This window comes from Oncorhynchus tshawytscha, linkage group LG12 (genome assembly GCF_018296145.1).
Source record: "Oncorhynchus tshawytscha isolate Ot180627B linkage group LG12, Otsh_v2.0, whole genome shotgun sequence".
Taxonomy (NCBI): Eukaryota; Metazoa; Chordata; class Actinopteri; order Salmoniformes; family Salmonidae; genus Oncorhynchus; species Oncorhynchus tshawytscha.
In genome coordinates this window covers 32,941,053-32,964,009 of record NC_056440.1, presented here as the reverse complement: position 1 = coordinate 32,964,009, position 22,957 = coordinate 32,941,053, and the positions used below count along the sequence as shown (strand labels likewise).

General features: G+C 42.5%; 1 protein-coding gene across 1 annotated transcript; it reads left to right on the top strand.

Annotated features, from left to right (window-relative positions):
• Nucleotides 1-21,428: 21,428 nt before the first annotated feature.
• On the top strand, nt 21,429-22,642 carry LOC112262983 (immediate early response gene 5-like protein). Its single transcript, XM_024438904.2, has one exon. It carries the CDS (start codon nt 21,473-21,475, stop codon nt 22,571-22,573), a length of 1,101 nt encoding a protein of 366 aa, XP_024294672.1. The 5' UTR covers nt 21,429-21,472; the 3' UTR covers nt 22,574-22,642.
• Nucleotides 22,643-22,957: the final 315 nt, after the last annotated feature.

Below are 22,957 nucleotides of genomic sequence, written 5' to 3'. Positions count from 1 at the left end.
CTGATGTGGAAATGCGATACCCAAGGAAGGAGATGGCCTGTTTGAAGAACAAGCATTTCTCAGCCTTGGCGTACAGGTCATGCTCCAATAGTCGCCCAAGTACCTTGCGCCCCAGAGACACATGCGCGGGTAGCGGAATAGACCAGAATATCATCAATATAAACCACCACACCCTGCCCGTGCAGGTCCCTGAGAATCTCGTCTACAAAAGATTGGAAGACTGCTGGAGCATTCTTCAACCCATACGGCATGACGAGGTACTCATAATGGCCGGATGTGGTACTAAACTCTGTCTTCCACTCATCTCCCTCCCGGATACACAAGTTATATGCCCTCCTGAGATCCAGTTTTGTGAAAAAGCATGCTCCGTGAAATGACTCAATCGCCGTGGCAATGAGAGGTAGCGGGTAACTGTACCCCACCGTGATGGAATTTAGACATCTATAGTCAGGACGCAGCCCTCCCTCCTTTTTCACAAAAAAGAAACTTGAGGAGGCAGGTGATATGAAGGGCCGAATGTACCCCTGCCCCAGAGATTCAGATCTGTATGTCTCCATAGCCACCGTCTCCTCCTGTGACAGGGGATACACGTGACTCCTGGGAAGTGCAGCGCCTACCAGGAGATTTATCGCACAATCCCCTCGTCAATGATGTGGTAATTGGGTTGCCCTCTTTTTACAGAAGGCGATAGCCAAATCGGCATATTCTAAGTGAATGCGCACGTTGGAGACTTGGTCTGGACTCTCAACCTTCGTAGCACCGATGGAAACTCCTACACACTTGCCTGAGCACTCCTCTGACCACCCCTTTAGAGCCCTCTGTTGCCACGAAATCCTGGGCTTGTGACGGGCTAACCAGGGGATCCCCAGCACCACCGGAAATGCAGGAGAATCAATGAGGAAGAGACTAATTCTCTCCTCATGACCCTCCTGCGTAACCATGCCCAGTGGAGCCGTGGCCTCCCTGACTAGCCCTGACCCTAATGGTCAGCTATCTAAGGCGTGCACTGGGAAGGGTTTGTCAAGCTGAACAAGGGGGATCCCTAACCTATGCGCTAAACCGCAGTCAATAAAATTCCCTGCTGCGCCTGAATCAAGCTGAACATGAATCTTTATCAAATGACGATTAAACTGATTAATCATGTATATGTAATTAACTAGGAAGTCGGGGCACCAAGGAAATATTCAGATTACCAAGTTATAATTTTCCTAATATAACTTTTCTGATATTTTCCTATCTGATCAATAGTCTTCTGATTAATGAATTCTTCTTTACCTCACGTTAGTCTCATTCTAAACGTCGTAAATTGTTGGTTATCTGCACAAACTCAGTCTTCACTGAGTCATCCATACATCAATTGTCTTAAATCATCTATTTACTAACTAAGTAATCCACAGAAATGCATAAACAAACAGTAGAAATGATAACAGAGTTTCCCTAGTGGGATAAACCAGCATCATGGCTTGGTGTACAAAAGGGAAGTGGGGGTTGACTGAGATAAGACAACACACAGTTGATAATTATAACAATTGAAATGCTAATCCTTTGCACATGAACACTCACTCATTCGGGAACAATTGCAATCAATATACACTGCTCAAAAAAATAAAGGGAACACTTAAACAACACAATGTAACTCCAAGTCAATCACACTTCTGTGAAATCAAACTGTCCACTTAGGAAGCAACACTGATTGACAATAAATTTCACATGCTGCGAGCTGCGAGCTGTGGCAAGAAGGTTTGCTGTGTCTGTCAGCGTAGTGTCCAGAGCATGGAGGTGCTACCAGGAGACAGGCCAGTACATCAGGAGACGTGGAGGAGGCCGTAGGAGGGCAACAACCCAGCAGCAGGACCGCTACCTCGGCCTTTGTGCAAGGAGGAGCACTGCCAGAGCCCTGCAAAATGACCTCCAGCAGGCCACAAATGTGCATGTGTCTGCTCAAACGGTCAGAAACAGACTCCATGAGGGTGGTATGAGGGCCCGGCGTCCCCAGGTGGGGGTTGTGCTTACAGCCCAACACCATGCAGGACGTTTGGCATTTGCCAGAGAACACCAAGATTGGCAAATTCGCCACTGGCGCCCTGTGCTCTTCAAAGATGAAAGCAGGTTCACACTGAGCACGTGACAGACTCTGGAGACGCCATGGAGAACGTTCTGCTGCCAGCAACATCCTCCAGCATGACCGGTTTGGCGGTGGGTCAGTCATGGTGTGGGGTGGCATTTCTTTGGGGGCCGCACAGCACTCCATGTGCTCGCCAGAGGTAGCCTGACTGTCATTAGGTACCGAGATGAGATCCTCAGACCCCTTGTGAGACCATATGCTGGTGCGGCTGGCCCTGGGTTCCTCCTAATGCAAGACAATGCTAGACCTCATGTGGCTGGACAGTGTCAGCAGTTCCTGCAAGAGGAAGGCATTGATGTTATGGACTGGCCCGCCCGTTCCCCAGACCTGAATCCAATTGAGCACATCTGGGACATCATGTCTCACTCCATCCACCAACGCCACGTTGCACCACAGATTGTCCAGGAGTTGGCAGATGCCTTAGTCCAGGTCTGGGAGGAGATCCCTCAGGAGACCATCCGCCACCTCATCAGGAGCATGCCCAGGCATTGTAGGAGGTCATACAGGCACGTGGAGGCCACACACACTACTGAGCCTCATTTTGACTTGTTTTAAGGACATTACATCAAATTTAGATCAGCCTGTAGTGTGGTTTTCCACTTGAATTTTGAGTGTGACTCCAAACCCAGACCTCCATGGGTTGATAAATTTGATTTCCATTGATAATTTTTGTGTGATTTTGTTGTCAGTACATTCAACCATGTAAAGAAAAAAGTATTTAATAAGAATATTTCATTCATTCAGATCTAGGATGTGTTATTTTAGTGTTCTCTTAATTTTTTTGAGCAGTATATATATTTACGCTCAGTGTGTCGTCGGGGTCTCTGTTGAAAAGTTTGTTTCTGTTGGAGAGTTTGTCCACCCTCTGTCGTGGTTAGTATGGATAGTTCAGAGTGACATTCATTCATGTCGTTATGGATAGATGTTTCGGCGGTTGTCGGTCTTCAATGATACCAAATTCCTAGCTGCAGACTAGTAATTAATATCAAAGCCTTGTTCTTATTATGTCAGTATCGATAGTCTAAGAGTTTAACCATGTGGAATGGTCAAAGATTCAGCCATCTACTCAAACCTTGGCCCTCTCGTTATTGAGGTAAACTGGTCTGCAACCTTTGTCCTCTCGTAAATGAGAGCAGCATGGTCTGTTGAGAAATTCTCAAAGTGGGGTTTTTATTCGGGAGAGCAGAAAAAGGCTGTCTCTTGAAGTCAGGTCCGAACTGGGCTCATGGGCGGTCCTCTGATTTAGTTAAAGTCAAAAGGGAATTGGAGTTTCCTTCATTAAACAGTCCAAAATCACATTACACAATTTTACAAACAGTATCATCTTCACTCATTCATCTTAAACAACAATTAGATGTAAACCTCATATCTGATGCTATTATATAAACAGCGTTATGGTAATGTGGCCGTATTGACTCCCATGAGTTTCACAAAATTGTACCAAACGGACCAGTTCGTAGCTGGATTCTTCATCGATCTTTTATACCCTCTCCAGAACATAAATGTTGTTAGGTTCTCCAGTTTCCAGTGAGGTGGAAGAAATTCCATTGTTCTCTATGAAAATTCACTCTGTCTCTATACTGTGGCCATAAGGAGATAATCTCCTCCAGGAATTTACGACCTCTCTCTGACCACAGCAGCCTGGGTGTAGGAGACAGGGAGAGGGGGATGGGGCTTGCTGTACCCAAAGAGTGCAACGTCATGACACCCCTGTGTGAAAAAGTAATTTCCCCCTTACCCTCAATAACTGGTTGTGCCACCTTTAGCTGCAATGACACCAACCAAATGCTTCCTGTAGTTGTTGATCAGTCTCTCACATCGCTGTGGAGAAATTTTTGCCCACTCTTCCATGCAGAACTCCTTTAACTTAACTCAGCAATATTTGGGGGTTTTCAAGCATGAACTGCTCGTTTCAAGTCCTGCCCCAACATCTCAATTGGGATTAGGTCTGGACTTTGACTAGGCCATTCCAAAACTTCACATTTGTTGCTTTTTAGCCATTTTCATGTAGACTTGATTGTGTGTTTTAGATCATTGTCTTGCTGCATTACCCAGTTGATCTGCAGCTTCAGCTCACAGACAGAGGGACTGACATTACCCTGTAGATTTCTCTGATACAGAGCAAGTCGTCCAGGTCCCGAAGCAGCAAAGCATCCCCAAACCATCACACTACCACCAACACTTTTTGGACAGCAAAAACCAAACACTGCATTCCACAGTAAAAACCTCATACCAACAGTCAAGCATGGTTGTAGTAGTGTGATGGTTTGGGGATGCTTTACTGCCTCAGGACCTGGACCACTTGGCTTAATAGAGGCATACACAGTTGACGGTGCATGTCATGGCAAAAACCAAGCCATGAGGTCAACTAAATTGTCTGCAGAGCTCCGAGACAGGATTGTGTCGAGGCACAGATCTGGGGAAGAGTACCAAAACATTTCTGCAGCATTGAAGGTCCCCAAGAACACAGTGGCCTCCATCATTCTTAAATGGAAGAAGTTTGGAACCACCAAGACTTCCTAGAGCTAGCCGCCCAGCCAAATTGAGCAATCGGGGGAGAAGCGTCTTGGTGTGGGAGGTAACCCAAAGGACTCTCAGAAACAAGATTCTCGGGTCTGATGAAACCAAGATTGAACTCTTTGGCCTGAATGCCAAGCGTCACGTCTGGATGAAACCTGGCACTATCCCCACGGTGAAGCATGGTGGTGGCAGCATCATGCTGTGGGAATCGAGTGCAGTGAAATCCTTGATAAAAACCTGCTCCAGAGTGCTTAGGACCTCAGACCGGGATAAGTCTCTGAATGTCCTTGAGTAGCCCAGCCATAGTCCGGACTTTAACCCGATCGAACATTTCTGGAGAGACCTGAAAATAGCTGTGCAGCAACGCTCCCAATCCAACCTGACAGAGTTTGAGAGGATCTGCAGAGAAGAATGGGAGAAACTCCCCAAATACAGGTGTGACAGGCTGTATTCGCTTCCAAAGGTGCTTCAGCAAAGTACTGAATAAAGGGTGTGAATACTTTGTTTTAAATTCTTTATACATTTGCACAAAAAAAACTGTTTTTGCTTTGTAATTATGGGGTATTGTGTGTAGATTGATGAGGGGGGAAAACAATGTAATCCATTTTAGAATAAGGCTGTAACATATCAAAATGTGGATAAAGTCTAGGGGGCTGAATACTTTCCAAATGCACTGTATATGTATTAGTGTTTCAATGCTATTTTTATTGTAATCAGTGCATGATTATTACTTTGCTTTCTAACATTAGTTTGATCTAACAAATACAAAATATAAGAGAGAGCTTATTAAAGTGTTACCTGACAGAAAACATTCATTCCTGATCCAAATGGCTTGCTGAGTAAGCACATGAATCTTTGGGAAATGGGTTGAACACGTTCATCCAGTGCTAACAGGACATGATTGATTCTTGCCTTCTGGTGAAGTGGACGTCTGATGAGATGGGTTAGGGTACATATTTGACAGATGACCTGACCTTGTCTCGTCAAGTCCACCTCTCGCAGAGTGATCTTCATCCCCTGGGGTCCCAGGCAGCAGACCAATAATATGTGCTTTGAATCCACACCAATCACTGAAGGACCACAGTCTTGCCAAAAGATGAGGTTAGGGTAACAGGAACAGTGACATGGCGGATCAGCACAATTTCCCTCCTTGGTTTATTTAATCCATCTATGTGTTTTCTGGGATTTTTGTTCTCAACGAACTATGCTAAAATATCACAATCGAGTCTCCATTCTTTAAGGTCTGTCAAGGAGCCTGTATATTGGGTTCCATATGCCATGCACACAGGATCTTATCTGGCTGTCTTAGATTTAGACAGCTTGTAATAAGTAAGCAACAGAGGACTGATATATCATAGGACTATTTTTATGGTTGTATGAGAGCATTATGTTTTGACACACTTGACATCTGAGAGGAAATATGTCAAATGATGAATGTGTTCATTTCTGTATGTTTCTGACATGAAGGGAGTTGATAAACCACATCACTGTCAATGACAGAGGTCTTAAATCTAAAACATGAAGGGCAATACAGGAGAATAGCCCACTGACTGACGGACACATCTGGGCCCAGTTTAGACAAAGTGTTTGAAGCAGTCAAACATCTTCCTGATGTGTCTCCTGCTCTGTTCAATTGAGTTCTACCCTACTGAGCACACCACCTCATTTTAACATGGGGAATATTTGGTTGAGATGTTGATCAATAATATTTCAACCTTTATTCACAGTCAAAAAGACAGCCAGAAGTTTGTTAAATTACATTGTGTTATCAGTATGCTTTCAACCATCTACAATAAAAGCACAACCAAATTCCAATGGAAAAACAATGTCAGATTTTTGGTTTAGTTGTCACCCAAATGTCTACTACTATCAGGTATGAAGGTAAGGTAAGAAGCAGACCACGTCGAATAAGCAATAGGTTAATATTCCAACAGGGGCATGTAATAGACAGGTCAAGGCAGGCCTGGGATCAGTAAACCAGAAGTGGGGCAACGGTACCGGGTGCCAGGCAGGGTCAGGGTAAGGCAGAGGTCTGTAATCCAGAGGGGGTCAAAGGTACAGGTCGGCAGGCAGGCTCAGGCAGGCGGGCTCGGAGTCAGGACAGGCAAGGGTCAAAACCAGGAGTGCAAGAAAAGAGAGTCTGGAAAAAGCAGGCGCTGAGACACAAAACACTGGTTGACTTGAAGAAACAAAACGAACTGTCAACAGACAAACAGAGAACACAGGTAGAAGTACACGGGATAAGGGGGGAAATGGGTGACACCTGGAGGGGGGTGGAGACAAGCACAAAGAGAGGTGAAACAGATCAGGGCGTGACAATTACTGCGCTTTCAACCATTTAAAACTTCAGAAAAGTTCAAATGAGAATACAATGTCAGATATTTTGTTTATTTATACAACAGATACATGTGTTATCACTGTGCTTCAAAATCTAATTGTATTTGTCATATGCACAGAATACAGTGGGTGTGGACTTAACCATGAAATGCTTGCTTACGAGGCCTTCCCAACGATGCAGAGTTTTAAAAAATTGTAATATAAAGAAAAATAGTAACACGAGGAAATACACAAGAATGGAGCAAAATACATGGAGTGCCAGATCAATGTGCAGTATTTGAGGTAGATATGTACTTGAAGGCAGGGTAAAGTGATTAGGCATCAGGATAGATAATAATACGATTAAAATAAAGAACAGAGTAGCAGCCTGCAAATGATGAGTGTAAAAATGTATGTGTGTTTGTGTTGTGTCAGTATGCTGTAAACTGAAATAACAAACATTTAAAAAACTACACGAAAATGTGTATTTCACTGCAAAACTAAATAAATACAAGAAAAAGCATCAAATTATGTTTATTTTTTTATTTTACTTTTTGGGGGGCAAAGATCAAATTGGGTTTTCAAGTTTAATTTTCTAATTGAGTTTTCTGAGCTTCTGAATCTGGCAGGTAAATGCTGCCATTAGATGGCAATGTTTCAAAGAGCCCTAGCTTGTGCATCACTATCACTAGGTATCAGTAGCTAACACGGAAGAAATCCAAACGCTGAGCATGAGCATGAACCATAGGCGTGAACAGCACACCCAACACCAGCAGTGGTCAGTCACAAAAGGCAAAGCCCCGTAGGGATTGTTCTGAATATATTGCTGGAAAGGACAAAAGCAAATGTATTGTGGTGTCAGCTGGCAGCGTGTGGAACAGAGACCACAAAGAAGACCACAAAGAATTTCAAGATAAAGACAAAGTGAGACAGCTACACTGAACAAAAATATAAACGCAACATGTAAAGGATTGGTCCCATGAGCTGAAATAAAAGATCCCAAAAATGTTTCATACACATAAGTCTATTTCTCTCAAATGTTGTGCACAAATTTGTTTGCATCCCTGTTTTTGAGCATTTCTCATTTGCTAAAATAATCCATCCACCTGACAGGTGTGGCATATCAATAAGCTGATTAAACAGCATGGTCATTACAAAGGTGCACCTTATGTTGGGGACAATCAAAGGCCACTTTGATATCAACGTTGTGAACAGAGTGCCCCATGGTGGCGGTGGAGTTATGGTATGGGCAGGCATAAGCGGCAGCAATGAACACAATTGCATTTTATCGATGGCAATGTGAATGTACAGAGATACCGTGACGAAATCCTGAAGCCCGTTGTCGTGCCATTCATCTGCCACCGTTACCTCATGTTTCAGCATGATAATGCACAGCCCCATGTCTCAAGGATCTGTACACAATTCCTGGAAGCTGAAAATGTCCCAGTTATTCCATGGCCTGCATACTCACCAGACATGTCACCCATTAAGCGTGTTTGGGATGCTCTGGATCAACCTGTATGACAGCGTGTTCCAATTTATTAAAAATAAAAAACTGATATATATAATTTACATAAGTATTCAGACCCTTTACTCAGTACTTTGTTGAAGCATCTTAGGCAGCGATTACAGCCTTGAGTCTTATTGGGTATGGCGCTACAAGCTTGGCAAAGCTTTATTTGGGGAGTTTCCGTCTGGCCACTCAACCATAAAGGCCTGATTGATGGCTATTTAGCATTCTGATGGCTTGGGGGTAGAATCTGTCTTGGCGCCTGTAGGTTCCAGAGTCGATGCTCCGGTACCATATGGCCGGACGGTAGCAGAGTGAACAGTCTATAGTATGGGTGGCTGGAGTCTTTGGCAATTTTTCAGGCCTTCTTCTGACACCCCCTGATAGAGGTCCTGGGTGGCAGGGAGCTCAGCCCGGTGATCTACTAGGCTGTCCGCACCACCTTCTTTAGCGCTTTGCGGTCGTGGGAGGTGCATTTGCCATACCAAATGGTGTTGCAGCCAGTCAAGATGCTCTTATTGGTGCAGCTGTATGAACTTTTGAGGATCCGAGGGCCCATGAAAAATATTTTTAGCCTCCTGAGGGGCCCATCTTTACGACTGCGGGTGTATGTGGACCATGTTAAGTCCTTAGTGATGTGGTCTCCATGCAACTTGAAGCTCTCGGCCTGCTCCACTATAGCCCTGTTGATGTGGATGGTGGCGAGCTCTCCCCTCTTTCTCCTGTAGTCCATGATCAGCTCCTTGGTCTTACTGACTTTGAGGGAGAGGTTGTTGTCATGGCACCACACCACACAGCTAAGTCTCTGACATCCTCCCTGTAGGCTGTCTCATCACTATCGGTGATCAGGCCTACCACCGTTGTCAGCAAACTTGATGATGGTTTTGGAGTAGTGCGTGGACATGCAGTCATGGGTAAACAGGAAGTACAAAAGGTGAATAAGCACACACCTGAATTGCAGTTGAGATTTTATTAAAAGTATAGTACATGGTGCAAGTGATTAATGCTGTTTGAGATTCTGACAAGTTATTATAGAAATTGTGAAGATTTCCATCAAATCAAATATATTTATAAAGCCCTTCTTACATCAGCTGATATTGTAACGGTTGTCTTGGGAAGAAGGAGAGGACCAAAGCGCAGCGTGGTTAGTGTTCATCTTTTTAATAAGAAACTGAACACTTCAAAAATACAAAACAACAAAGTGACAACCGAAACAGTTCTATCTGGTGCAGACACACAAAGACTGAACATAACCACCCACAAAACACAAAGGAAAACAGGCTACCTAAATATGGTTCTCAATCAGGGACAACGATAGATAGCTGCATCGGATTGAAAACCATATCAGGCCAAACACAGAAATAGAAAATATAGAAACACTAACATAGACTGCACACCCCAACTCACGCCCTGACCATACTAAATAAAGACAAAACAAAGGAATAAAGGTCAGAACGTGACAGATATCTCAAAGTGCTGTACAGAAACCCAGCCTAAAACCCCAAACAGCAAGCAATGCAGGTGTAGAAGCACAGTGGCTAGGAAAAACTCCCTAGAAAGGCCAGAACCTAGGAAGAAACTTTGAGTGGTAACCATGCTATGAGGGGTGGCCAGTCCTCTTCTGTCTGTGCCGGGTAGAGATTAAAACAGAACATGGCCAAGATGTTCAAATGTTCATAGATGACCAGCAGGGCCAAATAATAATAATCACAGTGGTTGTCGAGGGTGCAAAAAGTCCTCAGGGAGAGAGAAAGAAAGAAAGAGGTCTAGAGAGAGAATACTTAAATTCACACAGGACACCAGATAAGACAGGAGAAAAACTCCAGATATAACAGTCTGACCCTAGCCCCCCGACACACAAACTACTGCAGCATAAATACTGGAGGCTGAGACAGGAGGGGTCAGGAGACACTGTGGCCCCATCCGACAATACCCTCGGACAGAGCCAAACAGGCAGGATATAATCCCACCCACTTTGCCAAAGCACAGCCCCCACACCACTAGAGGGATATCTTCAACCACCAACTTACCATCCTGAGACAAGGCCGAGTATAGCCCACAATGATCTCCGCCACGGCACAACCCAAGGGGGGCGCAGACCCAGACAGGATGATCATGTCAGTGACTCAACCCACTCAAGTGACGCACCCCTCCTAGGGACGGCATGGAAGAGCACCAGTAAGCCAGTGACTCAGCCCCTGTAATAGGGTTTGAGGCAGAGAATCCCAGTGGAGAGAGAGGAACTGGCCACGCAGAGACAGTAAGGGCGGTTCATTGCTCCAGTGCCTTTCTGTTCACCTTCACACTCCTGGGTCAGATTACACTCAATCATAGGACCTACTTAAGAGATGAGTCTTCAATAAAGACTTAAAGGTTGATCGGCGTATCTCACATTTGTCGGCAGACCATTCCATAAAAATGGAGCTCTTTTGGAGTAAGCCCTGCCTCCAGATGTTTGCTTAGAAATTATATCTATGCTATTGATCATGCACGCATTATATGATTACATAAGACATTTATATCCTGAACAAAAAATAAAAATGCTAAATGAGTTACAGTCCAACCCGTCTCACCCAATGTGGTACGGATCTAATATTTTTATTCCTTATAACTGGAACTTCCATCAGGAGCTAGCCAGCTAACTAGCTACTAGTCTTTGTTAGCCACGAATAGCGGTCTTCACCTTTTTCTCATCACCAGCCAGCCTTAGCTCGAATAACTCCTGTCTATCTGCTCAGCGCGATATCAACCCAGAGCATTTGGGACTCCTTCTCTCTACCAATCACCGGATTCCTGCCACTCTGGATCATTACACCGGATCATTACAGCTAGCTAGCTGCAAACGAGTGGCTACTGTTAGCTAACACCTCTGTCCCGAAGCAAGCACCAGCTAGCCTTGAGCTAGGCCCATATACCAACTAATTCTAGGGCAACAACACCTCCTTTGCCAATTGGCCTGGACCCTTTTTGTCGACACGGAGCCCCGCTGATCCATCACGACTGAACTGCCGATGTGGTCTCAACAAGCTATTCTGTTACGATGTCGCCAAAGAACCATCTACTAGCCCCGTCCCGCTAGCTTTTCTGAACACTGTGTCCCCTGCTCACCTAGCGTAGTAGTGACTACCAAACAGCACCCTGACTGCTGCTCTTTTGACCTTATGATCACCCAGCTGATGCCCCCTGGACTGTTTCAATAACACGGTACCTCATTTTGTTTACCTGTCGGCCCCAGCCTCAAGCTCAGGTCCTGTATGTACTTAACTGACCCGCTCTGCCCAATCATCGCCATCTACCCATTGTTGTCTTAGCTCTCCTGATCAACACCTGTGTTTGCTTTATGCCTCTCTCTAATGCCTTGTCTACTGCTGTCTTAGCTAGTTTGTATTGTTTTATTTCACTGTAAAGCCCTCAGTCCCTCTCAAAATGCCTTAGATGGCTCTTTTATTTCACCCCACACACATGCGGAGACCTCACCTGGCTTACAAAACCTCTCTCATCATCACTAAATGCCTAGCTTTACCTCCACTGTACATCCTACCATACCATTGTCTGTCCCATTGTCTCACATCCTACCATACCACTGCCCTGAATCTAATCTACCACGCCCAGAAATCTGCTACTTTTATTCTTTGTCCCCAACGCACTAGACGACCAGTTCTTATAGTCTTTAGCTGTACCCTTATCCTACTCCTCCTCTATTCCTCTGGTGATGTAGAGGTTAACCCAGGCCCTACAGCCCCCAGTTTCACTCCTATTCCCCAGGCACTATCATTTGTTGACTTCTGTAACCGTAAAAGCCTTTCTTTCATGCATGTTAACATTAGAAGCCTCCTCCCTAAGTTTGTTTTATTCACTGCTTTAGCACACTCCACCAACCATGATGTCCTAGCCATGTCTGAATCCTGGCTTAGGAAGGTCAAACATTCTGACATTTCCATCCCCAACTACAACATTTTTTACCAACATAAAACTGCCAAAGGGGGTGGAGTTCAAATCTACTGCAAATATAGCCTGCAGAGTTCTGTCTTACTATCCAGGTCTGTGCCTAAACAGTTCGAGCTTCTACTTTTAAAAATCCACCTTTCCAGAAATAAGTCTCTCACAGTTGCCGCTTGTTATAAACCACCTGTTATAAACCCCCAGCTGTGCCCTGGACACCATATGTGAATGAATTGCCCCCCATTTATCTAAAGAGTTTGTACTGTTAGGTGACCTAAACTGGGATATACTTAAAACCGCGGCAAATTCAAAACAATTATATAAAAATCAAACTTTCATTAAATCACACATGTAAGATACTCAATTAAAGCTACACTCGTTGTGAATCCAGCCAACATGTCAGATTTTAAAAAGGCTTTTTGGTGAAAGCATAAGAAGCTATTATCTGATGATAGCACAATAGTAAACAAAGAGGGTAGCATATTTCAACCCTGCAGGCGCTACACAAAACGCAGAAATAAAATATAAAACATGCATTACCGTTGACGAGCTTCTTTTGTTGGCACTCCAATATGTCCCATAAACATCACAATTGTTCCTTTTGTTCGATTAATTCCGTCCATATATATCAAAATGTCCATTTATTTGACGCATTTGATCCAGAAAAAAACAGCGTCCAAAAACCGCAACGTCACTACAACATATTTCAAAAGTTACCTATAAACTTTGCCAAAATATTTCAATCTACTTTTGTAATACAACTTTAGGTATTTTTAAACGTTAATAATCAATCAAATTGTAGACAGGTCTATCTGTGTTCAATACAGGAAGACAACAAACCATGCTACTTTTCACGTCTTGTGCACACTCAACAGTGTTACCCAGTTCCTAGATTGCCTACTTCTTCATTGCACAAATGAATAACCTCAACCAAATTCCGAAAACTGGTGACATCCAGTAGAAGCGGTAGGAAGTGAAAACAGGTTCCTAAGAAATATCATTTGCCAATGAGAACTCAGTGAACAGACAGAGACCAAAAAAAAGAAATCTGAACGGTTAGTCCTCTGGGTTTTGCCTGCTACATAAATTCTGTTATACTCACAGACATGATTCAAACCGTTTTAGAAACTTCAGAGTGTTTTCTATCCAAATCTACTAATAATATGCATATCTTATATTCCTGGCATGAGTAGCAGGAAGTTGAAATTGGGCATGCTATTTATCCAAAAGTGAAAATGCTGCCCCCTATACCTTAAGAAGTTTTAACACCCTGGCTATCCTACAATCTAAGCTAGATGCCAATCTCACACAAATTATCAAGCAACCTACCAGGTATAACCCTAAGACCAACCTGCCCTCTAAATACACCTCTGCTGTTTTCAACCAAGATCTCAGCGATCACCTAAATCCATAATGGGTCCGCGGTCAAACAACCACCCCTCATCACTGACAAACGCTCCCTAAAACACTTCAGCGAGCAGGCATTTCTAATCGACCTGGCCTGGGTATCCTGAAAGGATATTGACCTCATTACGTCAGTAGAGGATGCCTGGTTATTCTTTAAAAATGCTTTCCTCGCCATCTTAAATAAGCATGCCCAATTCAAAAAATCTAGAACTAAGAACAGATATAGCCCTTGATTCACTCCAGACTTGACTGCCCTTGACCAGCACAAAAACATCCTGTGGCGTACAGCATTAGCATCGAATAACCCCCGCGATATGCAACTTTTCAGGGAAGTTAGGAACCAATATACACAGGCAGTTAAGAAAGCAATGGCTAGCTTTCTCAAACAGAAATGTGCATCCTGTAGCACAAACTCCAAAAAGTTCTGGGACACTGTAAATTCCATGGAGAATAAGAGCACCTCCTCCCAGCTGCCCACTGCAATGAGGCTAGGAAACACTGTCACCACTGATAAATCTATGATAATTGAGAATTTCAATAAGCATATTTCTACAGCTGGCCATGCTTTCCACCTGGCTACCCCTACCCCTGTCAACACCTCTGCATCCCCCACAGCAACTTGCCCAAGCCTCCCCATTTCTCCTTCGCCCAAATCCAGATAGCTGATGTTCTGAAAGAGCTGCAAAATCTGGACCCCTAAATCTGGACACTCTAGAACCAAACTGTTACAGACCTATATCTATCCTACCCTGCATTTCTAAGGTCTTTGAAAGCCAAGTTAACAAACGGATCACTGACCACTTCAAATCCCACTATACCTTCTCCGCTATGCAATCTGGTTTCCGAGTGGGTCATGGGTGCACCTCAGCCATGCTCAAGGTCCTAAACAATATCATTACCGCCTTTGGCAAAAAAAGACAATACTGTACAGGCGTCTTCATTGACCTGGCCAAGGCTTTCGACTCTGTCAATCACCACATTCTTATCAATAGACTCAACAGCCTTTGTTTCTCAAATGACTGTCTCGCCTGGTTCACCAACTACTTCTCAGATAGAGTTCAAATCGGAGGGCCTGTTGTCCGTACCTCTGGCAGTCTCTATGGGGGTGCCACAGGGTTCAATTCTCAGGCCGACTAGTTTTCTCTGTATATATCAATGATGTCGCTCTTGCTGCTGGCGAATCTCTGATCCTCCACGTAGACGATACCATTCTGTATACTTCTGACCATTCTGTATACTTCTGACCATTCTTTGGACACTGTGTTAAAAACCTCCAGACAGGTTTCAATGCCATACAACACTCCTTCTGTGGCCTCCAACTGCTCTTAAATGCAAGTAAAACTAAAAACATGCCCCTCAACCGATCGCTGCCCGCACCCGCCCGCCCGTCTAGCATCACTACTCTGGACGCTTCTGACTTAGAATATGTGGACAACTACAAATATCTAGGTGTCTGGTTAGACTGTAAACTCTCCTTCCAGGCTCACATTAAGCTTCTCCAATCCAAAATTAAATCTAGAATCGGATTCCTATTTCGCAACAAAGCATCCCTCACTCATGCTGCCAAACATACCATCGTAAAACTGACTATCCTACCGATCCTTGACTTAGGCGATGTCATTTACAAAATAGCTTCCAGCACTCTACTCAGACAATTGGATGTAGTCTATCACAGTGCCATCCGTTTTGTCACTAAAGCCCCATATACTACCCAGCACTGCGAACTCTATGCTCTCGTTGGCTGGCCCTCGCTTCATATTCGTCGCCAAACCCACTGGCTCCAGGTAACCTATCAGTCTTTGCTAGGTAAAGTCCCGCCTTATCTCAGCTCACTGGTCACCATCTCAGCACCCACCCGTAGCACACGCTCCAGCAGGTATATTTCACTGGTCATCCCCAAAGCCAACTCCTCCTTTGGCTGCCTTTCCTTCCAGTTCTCTGCTACATTGCTACATTGCTTGGATATTTTATTTCAGCTCATGAAACATGGGACCAACACTTTACATGTTGCGTTTATATTTTTGTTCAGTATAATTCCAATATTTTATAGGCAGGTGGGTCCACCCCAAAGTGCCGCATGTCATGACAGACACCTGTCTCGATCATTGAGAGAAGACTTGAAGTAGATAAGATGGCGGCTTACACATTGTTGGATTTCTTCTTGGAGCAAAACCATTATTTATTTTAATAACAGAGAATTTTTAAAATTCAAATGGGGGGCAACTGGACAGATACATTTTACGAGACTATTGTTTCCATGAATCGAGGATGAAGATAGTATCTCCAATACCAGCAATGGTTGAAAAAGTAACCAATTGTCATACTAAGTTAAACAAGCTAAACATACCTTCATATAAAATTACTCAAGTAAAAGTGAAAGTTACCCAGTCTAATACTACTTGAGTAAAAGTCTAAAATATTTTGTTTTAAATATACTTAAGTATCAAAAGTAAATGTAATTGCTAAAATATACTTCAGTATCAAAAGTAAAAGTATAAATCATTTCAAATTCCATATATTAAGCAAACCAGACAGCACCATTTTCATGTTTTTAATTTATTTACGGATAGCCAGGGGCAAACACTCAGACATAATTTACAAACAAATAATTTGTGTTTAGTGAGTCTGCCAGCTCAGAGGCAGTAGAGATGACCATGAATGTTCTCTTGATAAATTTCCTGTCCTGCTAAGCATTCAAAATGTAACAAGTACTTTCACGTGTCAGGGAAAATATATGGAGTAAAAAGTACATTATTTTCTTTAGAAATATAATGAAGTAAAAGTAAAAGTTGTTCAAAATATAAATAGTAAATTACAGATACCCCCCAAAAAACTACTTAAGTAGTACTTGAAAGTATTTTTCCTTAAGTACTTTACACCACTGAATACAAGGTTAGTTGAAAAATATCTGGCAACATTTTGTGTTGGCAAACCTGTTACAGCCAGTATAATAGATACCAATTGTTTTGGGTTAAATTACATTATCTGGTGTTACAATCTGTAGCTATCCCAAGGTCAAGGCAAGTGTTCACGGCTACTGGTAATGTTTCTTGACTTGGACATTCATTTTTTTGCCAACACATGGCTCACTTTTGCTTAACCAGCTAAACAGCTGATTTTAGCGAAAATGTCTTTGGAGTTACCTTTTTCTAGCTATTAAGCTATGTTAGTTTAAACTTTCTCTTCCAATTAAAATGCGGGGAGTTCAAAATAATGAAAAACTATCACTAAATCTATTCATTTTAAAATGTTGATTACTTCTCATTGCCATTATCATTCACATGATAATAAGAAAAGATATGAAAAAATATATATAATTGTTTCACATAATATGATGTGGGTTCCTGGGTCACCAGTTTGCCTCGGCAGGGGGTCCCTGGGGAAGAAAAGGTTGAAGACCCCTGATCTACAGGTATAGGGTCCTGTACTGATACAGTGAGTAACTGTTTCACAAAGGCCGGTATCAAAGTAGAAAGAATAGTACAGTGGCAATAGTGCATTGGCATACACAAGATTGCCTCTATCGTTTGTTACTAGCATAACTTCCACAGAGAGGCAGTAAGAGTGCACTCTGGCTGCACTACAGAGCCTCTGCCAGTCACAGTCCCTCACATTAAGCTGGTAGAGACTGATGCAGTCTCATGAATACAAAATCCATTCCCCACACCTACCGCCTGACTGACTGGCTACAGGAGGCCACACAATCAACTCATGAAGCACAAACCATTTGCATACATATTAAAGTGACACTTCCAAAAAAATGGAGAGAGGAAGAGCGGGAAAGGGGGAGAGGAAGATGCAGCGAAAGAGAGGGTATATGCAAACAAGGCTTTCGTCAAATATGCAGGAGCTAGCTAGCATCACTCAGGCATAAATCTGCATGCTTCCACAATCGAGCGAGCAAGCCCCAGTTGTACAGTGAAGTGACTGACTGTCTGAGATGCACATGGTCAAGGGGACACCCTACAGCGCACCATGTTATTGATCATCGTGTCATATCAGAACACATTAGATGAAGTCCCTTAGAACAGGGAACCATGGTGATAACTGCTAATTGATTGGGCTAAACCAATGTGACTGATTGTAGGTAATGGACATGCTGACAAAACAGCATGTCCTGGCAGTATGGAATATCTGAGAAATATGACTGTACCTCATTCAACATTGGAGTTAATATTTCTGGCAGTGTTCATGCAAGGAAGCTCGATAAAACACCATTTACTGGTCTGAGAATTGGGAGTACTGCCATGCTGGGATTCACATGACTGTGTGTATGAATAGTAGCCAACATGTGGACACCCTTGAACCCTCTTTCCTGTTTTCCAGTCTAAGCATGAGGCAGGGAACCAGTGCATTCTGTACAGGTGATCCTTCACACAGGAAATGGAAAACTGTGGGAGGAAATTAGTAACAGGATATGTTGGAAATAACATAAAGGACATAGAGAGTAAGTGTCATATGATCTGAAACACAAGGTTGATTTATGTAGCCTGAATTCTTTTCATTCTTTTGCTCTCAGTGTGCCGTGCACATACACAACACATGGAAACATTATGACTTTATGACTTAGGCTACATTTTCAGATGTTTTTACTTATTTCTTTTTTCATAGCACTTGTGTTAAATTCAACATATGTTTTCATGTGTGAATGGATTGAATTTCATACATCTGTTTGCCACATTTAACAGCAAAGACGTTCAGTAGTAAATGCTCTGCTATTTGTTCATATATTTACATATTGTGGTTATAAAAGCTAAATCTGACCTGTTCCTTAAGTTTTGTTTTTGTTTTCAGGAGTACAGAACCTATGAATGTGCCCCTTGCAATATAACTTTGATAGTATAAATAAACAGCTACAGTGGCTGATGTTGTTAATATTAAACACTGCAGTGTGTATTATGGTTCATAGCTACAAAAATGAACCCACAGGTTTACAAAAAACAATGTTATTGTACATTTGTGTGGTGCTCTTAATGTAAGACTTTCGCTGTCTTTGTTAGAGCTTTCAGTCATTCTGAAATGGGAGTGGCATTGGCAGAGAAATTGTGTCAATATATATATAATCTTTACAACTTTCTATTCAATTTGCATTAAATATTATATATCTGACTTTTCCTTGAAGGTTGCAGGTTTAGTCTCTTCTGCTCTTCTTCAGAAGAGTCTTATGAAGGATGCTTCCTGTAGTGGTTAAATATTAATACAACACCATATCCTGATCTTCCCCATCCATCCATCCATCCATCTCTCTCTCTCTCTCTCTCTCTCTCTCTCTCTCTCTCTCTCTCTCTCTCTCTCTCTCTCTCTCTTATTGTTCCATCCTCACAGTAACCTTGCGTATGCATATGTAAATGTAGTACACTTGCTTGATGGAGGCAATTGTATGCATCTTTACCAGCCAACAGCCTCAATCTTTTTTTCTTTCATCACCTTACCTCTTCCCTGTTACACTGAAATCAGTCTGCATTGCAGGGATTAGAAATGATTGGTTTGCATTTTAGACGTTTATATACAGTAGGTAGTTGACTGAGATCATTTAATAAATGTATAAAATTCAAAGAGCTAACCCTGATCAGAGATCTAGTCTTAGAACTATACTCTTCCAATCCTCTTTTCACTGCCTTGGAGAGTAAACTTATTTTTCCAATTTTATATATATATATTTTATATATATATATATATATATATATATATATATATATTGTCATGCTTATACATCAATAACCCTTGTGATGCACAAGGTGTCACCGAAACCACATGCTACTACTCTCTGAGACAGTAATCGCTTTATTTTCTCTACAGGTCAAAACAGATCGTAGCACTGTACTGTTACTAGCTGCCGTTTTGGGAACGGGTCCACTCTAGAGGCAACTGAAACAGAATTGATTGTGATATTCAGAGAATCCGTAGGGTTGTTTTCTGTAACAATATGCAGATCAAGTCATTGGCACAATTATTTTCTGTGTAGATTCTTTCCTCTTGATATCTTTACCTTAAGGCCTTCAATAGCCATCTCCCTCTTGCCTATCACTAGTTAAGGCCATTATTTCTCTCTGAGTCGATTGAGACTACTACTGTACCACTTGTCTACTTCCTTGCATTGTTTCTCCTTGGTCTGTCCATCTAGCAGTGTTGAACAAGTAATGGACCTATTGTCAATTGTGCTCAGGGTGAGTATAGGTTCTTATCCAACACATTAACATGTTATAATATGGACATTTTTATACTGCTGCTTAGTGTCTACTTTAAATGACAATAATTTAATTTAATTTAGAGTTAGACAAGGATGGCACATAAACAGGTGTATCGCTGCAGGTCACTGCATTAGCGCCCTTGACTTGGCTGTCTCTCTGTCTGTCAAAGAGGGTGACATGGTGTTAAAGATTTGACCTGCACCCTGATAGTGCTTGGTGCTGTAACTATGCCCCACTTTGACAGAGATGTTAACTGTGTGTGTGCGACTGTCATGTATGTGCCCTGACTTGACATTTGTGATGGCAGTGTCAAGGGGGAAAAAATGGATGTGGATGAATTTGATTTTTTTTTAAATCAAACACTGGTGAATTCAGGTTTCCTTTTTACTCTAGAATACATTGGAATTGTAGTTCCCATCCTTTATTACAGTTAAAAACTCAAACAACACCGACTTGAGTGTAATGGTATTCGGCTGCATTGTTGTTACTGCATGCCTCCATCTCTGCCAGTGCATTGTATTTGAAAGACTGAGGCTATAGCAAACCAAATGATCACCTTGTGGGTGGGGAAATCCCTTGTATCAAGGTTCAAAGACAGTCAAAAGGAGTCACACTCATTTGATTCTCTGATTCTGGACATTCTGAAAATATACACTTAAGCACTGCTATACACTGACAGACTTACTATCACACACTACTAATTTGACCTACCGTTTTATCAGGGCATAATAGCCTTAATTCTTTTATTTTTTTCACCTAAGTGGTCAATTCTACAGTAACCTACAGTATTTGGCAGAATATGAAAGATTTGTGTGTATTGGGTATATGTTGTGAAATTGTTAGACATTACTTGTTAGATATTACTGCACTGTCGGAGCTAGAAACATAAGCGTTTCGCTACACCCACAATAACATCTGCTAAACACCTGTATGTGACCAATAAAATTGTATTTTATTTCAGGTGAACAATATGATGTCATCCATCTGTCTTCTATCAGCAGATGTGCAACTCGGTGTGTGTGTTTGTGTTTGTGTGTGTGCGTGCAGCAGATTCAGTCATTCATTATTAAATTAATTTCTGCACATCTCATTCAACATAACTATATGTTGGATGAGTTGAAATAGTCATTTGATTAAATGGCATGTTTGATGATAAACGTGATATATTGCAATAACAGCAATACCATGGGTTTCCATAAATTACCGTTGGGGAGATGAAAGTGTAGCCTACTAATGCATTAGTAGGCTGTGCGCTTTTGGCACACATATTTGAATAGTAGAATAACAGCCTCTCTCTCATTGGTTAGTTCCTACTACAAGGCGTGGCAAGCAAGCCATTTTTTAACGACGCCGCGGTTTTGTTGGTGGAAACAGCAATGGGGAGTAACCCATGCGAAATAGCTTTAAATCTCTCACAGCAATGAGGGACATCATGCCCATTTCCAGAAAGTATGGGAAAGCATGTTCAGATGTTCTCCACGAATTGATTCAACTCTAGGCAGATTATTGCTATTTTTACGCACAGATTCGTTTATTTTTTCACTAGTATCAGATAAAAACAGTTGGACATTTTTAATGATGGAGGAATGTGCCATTGACGCACAGAATATTATCTCAATTTCTTTGCAGAAAATTCATAACTCCAGGACGCAGAGAGGAGGTATCAAACTCCACAAGAACCTGCTAGTTACCTACGTCCTGGCGAACGCTAGAGACTTTTACATGAGCGTAGAGTTCGCAGGAATGTACAGCATACAGCAGAACGGGGAGATGAGGACAGTCTCTGATGAAAAGCAGGACTCATTTGAATTGACCGGGAACTGCGACGATATACCTGGTGAGTTTTGCTGCAACTACAGCGGGGATTCGTTGGACACTTACCACTGTGCAGCACCACAGTCGGCTGGTTACCCAGCAATGGTGCCCGAAGCGCACACCCAAACGGTACCTGTCTGTCCCATGGCTCCTGTGCGTCATTGTGATTTGAACCCAGCAATGGTGCCCGAAGCGCACACCCAGACGGTAATTGCCTGTCCCATGGCTCCTGTGCGTCATTGTGACTCCAACCTGTTGGACTCGGAAATCAGCTGGGACTATTATTCCGAACCTTACACATTCAAACGGGACATTCTTATTTCAAACACACCCAACAATCAAAAGACTGTATTGGACTTGGACACACATGTAGTGACTACTGTCGATTATGGATATCTCCACGCAGACTACTGCTTGTCTTTTAAACAACATGGTCAGTGCCTGCAAGGTTCACCTAAGAAACGAAAAATTGACTCAAGTTATGTTTCTGATTCCGATTATCTGTCTGACTTTTTGCCCATGTCATGCAAACAGATTCGGTCTGAGGACGTGTATTGTTGTAATTCCGAACAGCTGGACACAAATAACATCTCCAATCTCATGTCAGTGTTAGACTCGGGGTTTAATGAGCTGTTGAACTGGCAAACGGACTTGGAACAAGTAGGCCTAGTTAATGGACAAACAAACTTTTGCAAACAAGCATTGGCGTGCAGCGGTGCATGGACGAGAGCAATTGAAGCTTTTTGATCGACACACTTTTACTTTTTCTACACTCCATTGCTGGTCTCAAATAAAATATGTATTTTACACACTTAACACTCTTCTCCTCTCATTTTAAAAGCTGTTGAACTCAATTTCACTTTTGCGGAGAGGGCCCTTTCTTGATCCTGCACCAGCATGTTGCCTTCAAGTGATCGGCACGAATGTGTGACGCAGAACGAGCTCCACCATGCGATAATAGAACATAATTACACCTATTTTGCACAAGAAATGTATAGATATCACTGCCGTGAAATTATAAGAAAATTACCAGGTGTATTGTGCATTTTATAGGGCAATATAGGCTGTTTTAATTAGGCCTTTTGTAGACCAAGTTAATTTTGTTTAAATATGTCTTACATCATTTCTGTG

What these genes read in the sequence shown, in the direction of transcription:
- LOC112262983 (XM_024438904.2), top strand. Translation starts at nt 21,473, where the DNA reads ATGTTCAGATGTTCTCCACGAATTGATTCAACTCTAGGCAGATTATTG.